The sequence below is a fragment of the Balaenoptera physalus genome (genome assembly GCF_965194825.1).
Source record: "Balaenoptera physalus genome assembly, chromosome: 12".
Taxonomy (NCBI): domain Eukaryota; kingdom Metazoa; phylum Chordata; class Mammalia; order Artiodactyla; family Balaenopteridae; genus Balaenoptera; species Balaenoptera physalus.
The window spans coordinates 69542749-69554884 of NC_138897.1; the positions used below are offsets into that span (position 1 = coordinate 69542749).

Consider the following 12136-nt stretch of genomic DNA (forward strand, 5'->3'; position numbering starts at 1 on the left):
TGAGGGGCTGGCAGAGCTCTGAGTGGACCCTGACCTGTTCCTATCTGGAAGGAGTCTGAGGCCCCAGAGGGGACCAGCCTATCAGTGGGGAAGGGACCCTGGGGCAGGTGTGTCATCCATGAGATGGAGGACAGTGCTGGAGGGAGGGGCACCATAGGCCCTGGAGCTGGGGGAGGGGTGTCCACTCCCCATTCGTGCACAGGGCCATTCATTCAGGGTCCCTGAGCTGGGACTGTTCCAATTCCCCACACTCTGGAGGCTGAGGCCCCAGGGTTAGTGTGTGGAGGGTCAGCTAGGGTCAAGATTGGGACTGGGGGCTCCAAGCAGGCTGGGCCAGGTCAGCCAGCGAGTCCAGGCCGGCATCCCCCTGTGGTCAGTACCTTGGCCGGAGCGCATCAAAATCATGGAGAACTGGCAAGAGGGAGGGGCAAGCCTGGAGAAACCACGTGGCGCCACTGCCCCGTTGTCCGAGTGGGAAGTTCTTCCTTAAGTTTGACCACACTGTGATGCCAGCCTTTTCCCTCTTTCGAAGAAGCTCCAGTCTTCTGCATCTCCTGGCCCTCGGGGCCCTCATGCCCACCCTCTCAGCAGGACAGTGGCCGTGGAGCTGGGCTCCTGCTCACCACTTCTCACAGCTCCTGCTGGGACCTTGTCCCATGGCCCAGGGGGGCCTCCTTCTCTTAGCTTGGGGTCACCTAGGACCCCAAGGCCACTTTCTCTGGGCCCTGCATTTGCCCCCCAAAGGCCTCAGTGAGGAGGAGAGTGGGTCGCAGGGGCCTGGTTTCAGCTCTGCTCCCAGTGCAGCCATGGAGAAAGCTCTGGGGCCCAGCAGAGAGACCCTCCTCTGGGATCTGGTTTCCTCTTCTAGAAAGTAGGGGTGACACTCTCTTCCTGTACCACATTGGGGCTGAATTTAGGGGGTGGCCTGTGGACCTTGCTCTGACAATGACTATTACCTCTGATCCCCACCAGGGGCTCTGGGACACTCCCTGGGGGAGGTAGGGTGGCAGTTTATTTGTACAAAAGGGGCCGCTGTCCCAGATGTGGTGATAAGGCTGGATGGACGGCCAGTCAACTGCAGCCCACAATGGGCCGGATGCCATGCACCTGCCCACAAAGGAGGGGGTGGCTCCTGCCTCACGTCCCACCGGCAGCCCCGAGATAGCATCAGCCTGACCGGAGGGCCATCTGTCTTGTCCCACAAAGGCCAGGACAAAGGCCGTGTCAGTGGCAGCCTCCCCGACCCGGTCAGCGGAGCCGGGGGCCTTCCTGTGCCAGGCAGCTGGGGCTCAGGCCCGAGGCTCCTTGTCAGGGTCCTGTTTGGGGTGAACAGCAAGCAGCCTTCATTGTTCACAGGGCCAGACAGGTGGGGGCCACAACTAGGACGGGAGCAGGACCCCAAAAGTGGGAAATGCATCAGCCCCTCTTTGGGTCCGCCAGGCCCTCATTAGCAGCCTGAGCCTCACTGGGACACCCACAGAGGATTCCCAGGCCCTGGTGGCTCAGCCTGGATCCAGGGCTGGGACGGAGAGACAGGGACTGAGAAACAGTCAGAGGTGCCTTCCTGCAGGAGGCGGCTGTCAGGTGGAGGACACGATTCAGAGACCCTGCAACCCCAGGTGCCTCCTCACCCCTGCAGGGAACTTACGTGGACCCCAGCTCACAACGCTCGCCCCCTCCTCACCTGCCCTCCAGAGCTTCTCGCTCAGATGCCCAGGAAGCATCTGCTGGGCCACCGACCGCCCTCACCATCCCCAGTGCACCCCTGATACCCTGAAAGCTGCCTGTGTGGTGCAGTCACTGCCTTCGGGGAAACCTCACACCCTGGACTGTTCTCAGAGCCACCTGGAAGACCCTCACTGACTCCCGGAAACCGCCACTCTGAGCATCTGCTCTTTCTGGCAACTACACTTCCTGTGGGGTCCTCACCGTCCCCACACTGTCCTGTCCACTGTCCTCACTGTCCTCACTCCCGCCAGTGTGGGCACTGTACTTCCAGCTCTTCTGTGCCTTCTCACTAGAACTTCTGGGAGAGTCGGTAGCAGGTGAGTTCACTCCCAGACCTTGTGCACACCAGAAGGTGATTTTGGGTGTATGAACATGCGATGTGTCCCCTTGAATCATCCCCGGAGCTCTTTCTGGGTTTGAGGGGGGGGGGATTCCGAGTCGCACGGTGCAGAGATCGGTCGGATGGGGAGCAGGGTTTATTCGCACTGGAGATGGCGTGGGGGCCTCGACTGGTCTGGGCAGCGGCTCGCCCTGGGCCTGCCTCGGCATCCAGGTCCAGGGGGTGCGTGCGTGTCGCCAGCGGTGCGCGCGCAGCAGCGGGCCACTGCGCGCGGCCGCGGGGGGGCGCGTCTGGGAGATAGTGTGGGCGGAGGACGCGGCCGGAGCGGGGGCGGTCAGTGGGCCGGCCGCATGGCTCACCGCCAGTCGCTCGGCTCGGGGGTCGCGGGCTCCGCCGCCAGCGGGGTAGTCAGCGGCCACCGGCGTGCGGCGCGGGCGCGCAGCCTCCGCAGGCGGCACAGCAGCAGCGCCAGCAGCAGCGCGTGCAGCAGCCCGAGGCAGAGTAGCAGGAGCTGCGCCGCCAGCGCCCCGCGGCAGAGCGCGCCAGGCGGGCAGGCGGCGCGCAGCTCCTCCTCCGCCAGGTAGGACAGCAGGCGGCCCCGTAGCGCGGGAGGCGCGGCGCAGTGCAGGTCGCGGTAGGGCTCGCGCTCCAGCCGGCCGGCCAGCCAGGCGCGCAGCGGCACCAGGTGGCAGTCGCAGCGCCAGGGGTTGGCGCCCAGGTGCACGGCACGCAGCACCGGCAGCGCGTCCAGCAGCCCCGGTGGCAACGCCGTCAGGTTGTTGCCCGTCAGCACCAGTTCGGTCGTGTCCGGCGGGAAGGCGGCCGGCAGCGAAGCCCACGTCAGCCCGCGGCGTCCGCAGTCCACGCGCGTCCCCGCACAGCGACACGGGGCTGGGCAGCCAGCAGCGGCCGGGCGGCCCGGCGGCGCGAGCAGCAGAAGCATTAGGCTCAGCGCCCCGCGCGGCCCTGGAAGGGAAGCGCCGCGGTGAGCCCGGCCCTTGGGGCTCCTGGGCGGGGTCCCGGGGCACCCGCGTGCCCCCCACCACCCGCGAGCCTCTCCACCCCGACAGCCCGGCACACCGGCTGGAAGTGCCCTCTAAGTCTGACCCAAACCTCTTCCGACTACAGCCCAGAGGACTGAGCACCTCCCCACCGGACTCTACTCAGGGAGCGGCCTGGCCCGGGCAGACCCCAGACTCACCGGAGCCCATGGCGAGAGGATAGCGGCCCAGCTAGCTCTGGAGCGCCAGGCAGCAGCCGCAGAACCGGGCGATAAAGCCGCCCCGCCCCTGCCAGGCCCCAGCGCACCCGCCAAACCGACCACAGCCCGGTCACCCTTCAGAAATAACCCGGAGGCCAAGCCGGCAGCACAGATAGAGGGCTATCGCCAGGCTGCCGGCCGACCGGGCTTCCGCCCCACTCACTCCCAGGGGCGCACGGAGCACTCGGACACCCTCTTCGACGTTCACCAACATTGTTCTCCTGTCACCAGGACAGGACACAGCATTCACAACTGAACAAACTGGAGAATGGAGCTTGGGGGCAGGGATCATGCGGGTGGAGGGATGGGGGACCAAGGGCTCAGGAACCCGGGGCAACAGTGCTGCTGGGGGGAACAGGCCTCCAGTGACCAACAGGGAAGGGTGGTCCAGGGATGGGGGTTGCCAGTTTGCCCACCACCCACTGCTCCTGGAGCCAGGCCATAGCCATGGGGGAGGGGCGTAGGCATTCACAAGCATCCCAGCCCCATTATTCCTCCCCAGCAGCCAGCTGGCCTCCTAAGGTCTGGAGGGATCCTAATTGCTTCGGCTGTCCAACCTGCCCGCTGAGCTACCTGGTGAGTGGGTGAGGAGGTAAGAAGGACCTGGCCCACCTCAGCACAAAGTGAGGGCTCCCAGGTTCACTCTGCAGCACTGGGCAGGGAATAGGCCCAGGATCCCGCGGATCTGCTCCCCTATTCTGCCTTGGTTTACCCGCCCATCTGAGTAGGGCCTGGAATCTAAGTGCTGTGACCTTCTGGGTTCGGGGGAGATCTCAGAAGTCACCACCCAACTTAGCTCCTGCTCCCCCAAGGCCAGAGAGGGCTGGTTGTGGGGGCCATTGTCCAGGCCCCTTGGAAGCAGATACAAATGAGGGGAGGGGCTGATGCTGAGAATAAATTAGGGTTGGCTGGGGGCTGCGACCCCGCGTCTCTGGGTCAGTTCAGGAACAGTAGGGAAAAGTCCAGGTCTGGGCCACTCTGGAATTGGGGTTGTGTCCAGGCCTGTTGGCGATCCAGACGAATCCGGGGTCGAGTCCAGGCCAGTCGGGGTCCAGGGGTGGGAAGGGCCAGCCTGGAAACTGGCAGTATATCCATGGCAAAGTGGGGCTGTGGTGGGGTCACTGGTCCTGCATTTGCTGCTTCATTTTCTGCAGCATCTCCTGCATGCGCCTTAGCTAGGGAGCGGGGCAGGAACAACGGAGGGCGGGGTGAGAAGTGTGATGGGACTGGGACGGGCCTGGCCCTGTCCCCACCCCCAGCCCCTGCTCCTCCCTTGCTGCCTACCAACCTCCTCATCTTTCATCCTGATGAGCTTCTCCGTCTCAGCATCGGGGGTTGGCAGTGGCAGGATGGGGATGGGGCTCTCCATGCGGCTGTCCTGCGTCAGTTTGCTGCAGGGTGGACACCAGGGATAAGCTGCTGGGGGTTGGGCTGACCCTCGATACCCTGTGGCTCCCACACCTCTGGGTGGGGGTTGGGGCAGGTCCGAGGGCGGGTGGGTCACACACCTGGTCATCTGCTGGATGCAGTGTGCTCGGTAGTTCTCGTAATGCACGTCGCACGTCACGTCCTTGAGGTCATGCATGTGTGTACGGATGAGCATGTTGCGAAGCTTCACGAAGTCGCAGTGTGCCTGGTTCTCCACTGTGGGCAGGGGCAGGCGGTGGGTGAGGCGCCAGCCCAGGGGAGCCTTCCCACCCAAATGCTGTGCCCCAGGCCTCGACTCACCCTCCACGATCCCCCAGGGGTACAGACGCCCCCGGACCCGCTGCCCCTTGGCCTCCACCACCGTGTTGCTGCCGATAACAGCGAAGGGTGCGCTCTCCTGGGGGGGCAGGTGCAAGGGCTCACTCCCAGTTAGCATGGGTGTGGGGTCAGTGGTGGGAGAGGGGCATGGGCACTAGGCACCTGGTCTGCCCCTCCAGAATCACCATCAACAACCTCTCCCCAAAGAGACCCTGTTGTCCCCACCTCTGGCCTCTCTGTTGCCAGCTGAAGCCAGAACTGGTGCAGCTTACACCTTAGGGCTTTTGCTGGGCCGTGCCCATCAGATGTACCCCCCCTCCTGATACCCCTCCCCACCAACAGCCACTCCATCTAGTGCCTCCCCATTCCTTTCCCAGGGCAGAGCCCATGCCTCCTGTTAGTGATAGCCCTGCTGACTTCGGGGTGAAAGGTCCACCCTGCTCCTGGCTCGGTGGCCACCTGTCCCCAGCTTGGGCTTGCCATCGCCACTCTAACCCCTGGGGCACTCAAAGCCACCCCCACCCCCGGAGCTCAGAATTCTGGGAGCCAGGACATGCACAGGCCTGGGGCCATTGGACCAGGCCCTTCTGCGGGTGAAGCATGGCGAGGGGGCTGAGCGAAGGGCCAGGGTGGGGGCCTGGCCAGTGGCTGTGCCTTTAGGTCCTGGCAAGCATTCCATGACCTATTAACTACATGGGGACCCAACTACACAAGCCAGCGGGGGACCTGGGCCACCCTAGCCCCAGCCCCAGGTGAAGACTCTATGGCCTGGACGAAAGACTCCTGCCCCCCAGATCAGACCTGGGCCCTGGCCCTCCTCCCGACCTGGTGTAAAGTGGCCTCTGGGTCCCCTACCCCCAGTGCTGCAGCCTCACCTTCAGTTCCCGGTCCTGCTGCTTGAAGTCCTCGTCCTCGTCCGAGTCACACTCAGGAAACTGGTACACGTGGATCCCAAACTTGTCGATCTCCTCCCGGATCTGCGGCAGGCAAGGGCCATCAGGTGAGGGGCTGGTGCCCTTGGCCCCACCAGAGTCCCGGCTGCGCCCCGCGGCCGCACAGGCTCACCCGCTCCTTCAGCTTCCGGATCTCACCGGGGACGAGACAGTCGGCTTTGGCGATGAGGGGCACGATGTTCACCTTCTCGTGCAAGGCTTTCATGAAGCCCACGTCCACGGGCCGCAGCCTGTGGAGAGCAGCCGGGGCGAGGGGCGAGGGGCTCATGGGGTGGGGGTGGTGGGAGGGGGCGCCGCAGGGATGGGCAGGACCCGCACCCCTGGCCCGGGGCAGCCACCTACCCGTGCCCAAAAGGGGAAATGAAGTACAAGCAGCAGTGCACACGGTTGTCCTGGATGTTCTTGCGGTTGAGGCCACTCTCGTCCCGGAAATACTGCTCAAACTGCTGGTCCACGTAGTCGGTGATGGGCTTCCAGCTGAGGGCAGGGGGCACATGAGGCCAGGCTGGTGGCTGGTGGCCGGGGGCCAGGGCAGACCGGGCAGGCCTTCCTCACCACTCAGAGTTGTTGACGGCATCCCCGAAGCCTGGCGTGTCCACAATGGTGAGCTTCAGCTTGACCCCCTTCTCCTCAATGTCCACCGTGTGCTTCAGGATCTCGACCGTCTGGCTGATGCGTTCTGTGGCAGGGCGGGTGGGGGGATGGTTTGGAACAGCCTCTGCGACCCTCACTCCCACCCCGGGCAGCCCAAACCCTCGTTCTCATCCCTGGCTATGTGGCCCGGCGGTGATCTGGACCCTGAACGGGAGACCCATGCTTCGGGGACAGAGGAGCAGGGCTGGACCTGGAAGGAGCCCTCGGAGAGGTCACCCAGCAGGGGATGGTGGCAGCGCCAGGGCCGCGTGGGGCCCACTCACCCTCAGCACTGAGCAGCTTCCGCTCCTTGTACAAGTCAGTCAGGAAGAGGCTGTGTACCAGTGTGGACTTCCCCAGGCCCGACTCCCCTGCCCACAGGTGCAGTGAGAAAGTCGGGTCAGGTCCCAGGCCCCAGACAGAGCCTGGCTGCCAGTGCCCCCCGCCCGCCCTGGAGGCCGGCCCACTCACCCGCCACCATGAGCGTGAAGTCGAAGCCCTTCTTCACAGACTTGCGGTGCACCTGATTGGGCAGTGTGGCGAAGCCCACGTACTGCTTGTCGATGTCCTGGCGGGGGCGGGGGGGGGTCAGGGGCACGCTGGGGTTCCTGGGGCAGCCCAGTGCCTTGGCCCCTACCCAGCTCAGGCCAGGGGGCAGCAGGGCAGGGTCCCCAGGGAGGGGGCATCTCAATGGCAGAAGTGGGTGACGGCCTGTGGGCAAAGGCCCTGGAGGTGGAAGGCAGGTGGGGGTGGAGCGTGAAGGCGCCCACGAGGGCTTCGCAGGGACTGAGATGGAGTCTGTGTGCGTGTGGAAGGGGGTGGTAGGCACAGCGGGCAAGGCAGTGTCCCCCCTTGGGTGGTGGGCAGAGGGCACCAGGACCCAGACCCCTCAGACACGCCCAAGGCCCTCAGAGGCTGGAGAAGCCCCCACCTCAATACTCACCCCTCCCGAGTGTAAGGGGTGGGAGGCCCCGTCTGGCCCCGATCCAGCCGCGGGGGTGGCTGGCTGCGGCGACGGCGGAGCAGGGGCTATTTATAGACAGCGGCGCCCAGCCTCCCGCGGCCTCTGGCGCCCACCCCAGGACCCCGGCCCTGCAGCCCCTGTCAAATCCCCAGTCCGTGCGCGAGGGGCGGGCGCACAGCTGACCCACCTTCCGCTCCCCTCTCCACACACACCTTGAGCCGCCTCTGGGCCTGGGTCCGCGGCGACAGCAGCTGCTCCACCAGGCGGTCCTGGGGTGCCGCCAGCGAGTCCATCGCAGCGACCCCGGGACCTTGCCCGCTGCGCTGGGGCCCAGAGTGCGTCAGGCCCACCCGGCGTCAGCCGTGCGCCAGGGGCTTGCGCCCTGTGCGGCCCCGAGGCCCTGTTCTCGCCCCCGGGTTATGGGTTACGGGTTACGGACGCGGGAACCGAAGCCCGGAGGGGCGGCGCTCACGCGATGCCGGGACCCCGAGGCCACCAAGCCGCTCGTCCGGCCCCAGGCGGGCCTGCCCCTGGCACAGGCGGGCCCTCGCGCCGGAGAGGAGCGCGCAGTCTCCGGGAGACAGTCGCCTGGAAATTGGGCCGCGCGGGCGGAGCCACGGAGCGGAGGAGGGCAGGGCCCAGCTCGGCGGGCTGGCGGGCGGCTGCGCGCGGAGCGGCGCGGCTCAGGCCGTCAGTCCAGCGACTGCACAGCCGGGTGGGCGGGGGGCCGGGTCCACGGCCGGGTCTGCGCTGCCGCGTCCCGCCTGCCAGAGGGCGCCCGAGTACGCCCCCATCCACGCGCGCGCCCGCGGGAGCCCGCCCGGTCCCCCTACTCTCCCGCGGCGGTGTCACAGAGGCGCCCCCAGCTACCCACCGACGCACGGCCCGCCCCTCGCGTGTGTGCGCGTGTGTCTGGAGAATTCTTACCGCCGTGGCCGCCGAGAGAAGTGGGGAACCTGCGAGGGCAGAGCCCACCTCCCCACCCAGGCCCGCGGAGGCTTACGCTGGGGGAAGGGAGCGATCAGAGCACTAGATGCCCAACCCCTACCCCCACCTCTGCAAACTTGGAAGCTGTGGCCAGTGAGTAGCTCCACAAACCCGCTGGCCAGCCCTGCGCTGCCACCTCTGCCCCCAGACAGCCGCTGCCAGCAGAGGTAGGGGGTGCTGGAGTGAACCCCTCCCCCTAAGGGGGACACTCCCTCTGAGCTTCCACCTTGCTCTCACAGGACTGGGCAACACAGGGCCTGGAGGGCTCCAGCCAGCTCAGCCCTCACACCTGTGCGGCCACCCCAGGGACCACAGGGGTCTCCTGAGCCCCCAAACCCTTCCTCACTGACCCTGCCCACATGACCCACCAGAATCTGAACAAGCCAGCACCGCCCGGTGGCAAGGGAGGCCTGCAAAGGAGCTGAGGATCCAAAGAGACATGCCCCTAGACTGTGCGTCAGTGGGAACGGGAGGCCCCACAGTTCTCCCCCACCTAGGCCCTCCCTTCTTGGCTCCCCGCTTAAGGGGCCTCTGTCCCCCTGTCTAGGCTCGTGCTGCTGCTGTGTGGCCTGGAGGCCGCTGGCACCTGGGGAGGAGGGGTGGGCCCACTGCTGGGAACAGGGAAGCCTTTCATCCGAGAGGAGTGGGGGGAGCCACAGGCCCCAGCTCCCCAGCCCGCCCCCAGCCCTGGCTCTGAGAAAGCCTCCGCGCGGGCCCCAGCCCTCCACCACGCGGACCTGCGAGGGGCCTTGGGGCTGAGTCCCACCCAGCCTCCACGCCCGGCTCCAATTTAGACATGGCCCCTCAGCCCAGTTCCTGCCCAGACAGGCTGACATCTCGGTCCCAGGGCATCTCCAGGAGGACAGACAGAGCTGGCACCCCACAGCCTGGTGCCTGACGGGCTCGTTGCCCCCAGAAGGCCTCAGTTTCCCCATCGGTAAGGCACAGCCTCAGTGGAGGTCCGGGTCAGGGGGACAAGACCAGCTCCCTGCCTGCCTGCCCCATCTCCTGACTTCGTCCAGATGGGGCCTGGGGATTCCCTGGGGGATCCCCAAGGAAGGGGCCCTTCCTCTCCCTTTCTCTGGCCCCCGAGGCATAACAAATACTCCTCAGGACTTCCCAAGCCACAGACACTGCTGCGCCCACCTCCTCCCCACCTCCTCCTGGTGCCTGACACTCTCGAGGCATTTCCATTCTTAGAATCACCCCAGCCGCCAGAGCCAGTGAAGGCCCCACCACTGCTAGAGATGGGGTGGGAGTTGGGGGAGGGGCACAGAGGACCACCAGAGCCCTCCCCAGTGTCTGAGATGGGTGGGCACAGAGGGGGCCCACAGAGCTCCCCTGCCCCCTTTCCCAGAGTGCAGACAGGCTGATGCTCAGTAACACCAACAATGGAACAGCAAAGTTACTGCGGGCTTCCGGCTCCCCCAGACCCACGGGGAGCCTTCCCCAAACACCGGGCTCCCTGGCCCTGCTCCCAGGGGACCCCACACCCCACCCGCATAATGCTCTCTCCCTCTGGTCCTGGGAGCAGGGAACAGGTAAGGCTGGTCCTAGCTGAGCTCCAGGAGGGGCAGACAGGCCTGAAGGGGCTCAAGCCTCAGCAGGAGGGTCCCTGAGTGCCCGCAGGCCCAGGAGAAGAGGGGGCTGGTCTCCCAGGCCTTCCCTCTTTCTCTCCCTTGAACAATAGCTTGGTGGCAGTGTGCCCCTGCATCTCCTTCATTGTTTGACCCGCCACGATGGGGAGGCAGCTCTTGGCCCGGGCTCCCGGCGAGCCCCTTGCTGGCAGGGTGAGGTGGTTGCGGCCCCTCCCCGTGAGCCTCACCCATCCCAGGGTGGGGCGTATCCCTGCTAGGGGCCTGGCACTGGGCAGGAGTGACTCCCAGCCCCCACCCCACCTGCTGGGCCACTCCTGGCCCGCCTGCCGCACCTAGGCCAAGACTTTGGGCTCCACCCAGCATCCACCCAGGGTGTGAACCCCCATCCCAGACGAGGGTTGCCAAGGCCACCCTGGTGCCAGAGTTGGGCTCTTCTTTTCTGCCCTAAACATGGCTGAGCTCAAGCCAGAGAGGCCCCCAGCAGGGCTGCCCCAGAACCCCCAGCTTCCCCCGGTTACCCACCCCCCCACGCCCTCTTGGGGTCTCCTAGCTGTTTAAACCTGACCTCAGCTAGGTTCACAGCGAGTGCCCAGGCCAGCCTCCTGTCCGGCCCTCTATTCCTTGAGACTGGGGTCCAAGCCAGCCCTTTGAGAAACCAGTTTGTACCCCCTAGATTTGAAGACTGGTGCTGAGCACCGGGATGACTCAGACCAGGCCCTGGAGGCTCCCAGTCTGGGGAAGAGGCCTGGCCACAGATCAGCCCACTCACATTGGTGTGTGTGGAGAGGAGGCATAAGATGCAGAGAAGTTGGGTGGGGTGGCCAGAAGCTCCCCTGTGGGGCTGCTCAGGGACTGGCCCTGGCTGGTGGACTCGGACCCCTCCCCCAGCCCGTGGCCTTCCATGACCATGGCCTCACACAGGACCCCCAGCACACGGCCACGGGCCAGGTCAGCAAGGAGAGGCTGGCGCTGCACCAGTGGGAGAGGGGCACCCGGCCCATCCCCCAACCGGGGAGGAGCGCACGCCATGCCTCGAGGGTCAGGAGCCAGGCCCGGAGGCACTGCGGCCGCTCCTCCCCTCTGCAGCCCCGGGTTGGCGGCACTGCCCAGGCTGACAATCGGTTATCGGTTATCACGACAGAGCGGGATGACGGCCGGCGGGGGCGGGGTCGCGTTGGGGCGCCGCGGCGTTGGTGGCACAATGGGTGACAGCGGGCCGGGTGAGCGACGGCGCACACGTACCTGCTTGTCCTCTGCGGGGTCGGGTCGGGGGTCGGGTCGGGGTCCGGGCCCGGGCCGGCGGGCAGGGGAGAGACCGAGACACACGGTGAGAGGCGTGCGGGCGGCGGGGACAAAGGAGTGCGCGCGCGCGCGCGGGCGGGCGCCGGGCTCACCTGGGGTCGCCAGCTTGCTCTTGTACCGCAGGCCTGTGCTCATGGTGGCCGCCGGGGGAACGTGCGCGCGGGCGGGGCGGCGACGAGCGGAGGCCGAGGCCGGGCTGCAGGGTGACCGGCCCCTCCGCGCCGCCGCCCGCCCCGCCCGCGCTCCCGCCAGCCAATCGGCGCCCGCCGCGCCCACGCGCGACCCTGCGCGGCCAGCGGGGGTGGGGACCCAGGCGCCCCTAAAGACCCCGCGCCCGCTGCCTGGGGCGACGCCCTCGCCTCCCGCCGGCCAGGCGCCCGGACACCGCGAGACCCGCTCCGCGCCCACTCCCGCGGCCGCGCCCCCTGCCCACCTCCCCTCCCCGCTGCCGGGCCCCTGCCCACGTACCCCGCCCTCCATCCCGTCCCTGCCCACAACCCGCCCCCCTGCCCAGACCCGGGCTGACTCCTCTGCCTTCGTGGGACCCCAGTCCAGGCCTGACCTCTGGCCATCCTTGGTGTGGCCCGCCTGTAAAGCCTGCCCCTGGGGTCTCCCTCCTCATGC

The 12136-nt window shown here is 66.8% G+C and overlaps 2 protein-coding genes across 3 annotated transcripts; both read right to left on the reverse strand.

Annotated features, from left to right (window-relative positions):
* Nucleotides 1-2186: 2186 nt before the first annotated feature.
* GP1BB (glycoprotein Ib platelet subunit beta) lies at nt 2187-3482 on the reverse strand. Its single transcript, XM_082417139.1, has 2 exons — nt 3270-3482; nt 2187-3034 (listed from the first exon to the last, which is right to left on the reverse strand). The coding sequence occupies exons 1-2, from the start codon at nt 3277-3279 to the stop codon at nt 2424-2426; spliced, it is 621 nt and encodes a 206-aa protein (XP_082273265.1). The 5' UTR covers nt 3280-3482; the 3' UTR covers nt 2187-2423.
* Nucleotides 3483-3525: 43 nt separating this feature from the next.
* Nucleotides 3526-11737, reverse strand: SEPTIN5 (septin 5). 2 transcript variants are annotated; one of them, XM_082417124.1, is made up of 12 exons: nt 11605-11737; nt 11453-11463; nt 7133-7229; nt 6946-7032; nt 6584-6707; nt 6371-6505; nt 6141-6258; nt 5951-6052; nt 5058-5154; nt 4838-4973; nt 4618-4720; nt 3526-4504 (listed from the first exon to the last, which is right to left on the reverse strand). In XM_082417124.1, the coding sequence occupies exons 1-12, from the start codon at nt 11645-11647 to the stop codon at nt 4448-4450; spliced, it is 1110 nt and encodes a 369-aa protein (XP_082273250.1). In that variant the 5' UTR covers nt 11648-11737; the 3' UTR covers nt 3526-4447. The 2 variants fall into 2 exon arrangements, with proteins under 2 accessions (XP_082273250.1, XP_082273249.1); XM_082417123.1 differs by lacking the exons at nt 11453-11463; nt 11605-11737 and adding an exon at nt 7838-10677.
* Nucleotides 11738-12136: the final 399 nt, after the last annotated feature.

Coding starts and splice junctions, on each gene's coding strand:
- SEPTIN5 (XM_082417123.1), bottom strand. CDS start 7,918: ATGGACTCGCTGGCGGCACCCCAGGACCGCCTGGTGGAGCAGCTGCTG. Junction 6,506..6,583: donor GCCGTCAACAACTCTGAGTG/GTGAGGAAGGCC, acceptor CCCTGCCCTCAG/CTGGAAGCCCATCACCGACT. Junction 6,053..6,140: donor TCCGGAAGCTGAAGGAGCGG/GTGAGCCTGTGC, acceptor TGCCTGCCGCAG/ATCCGGGAGGAGATCGACAA.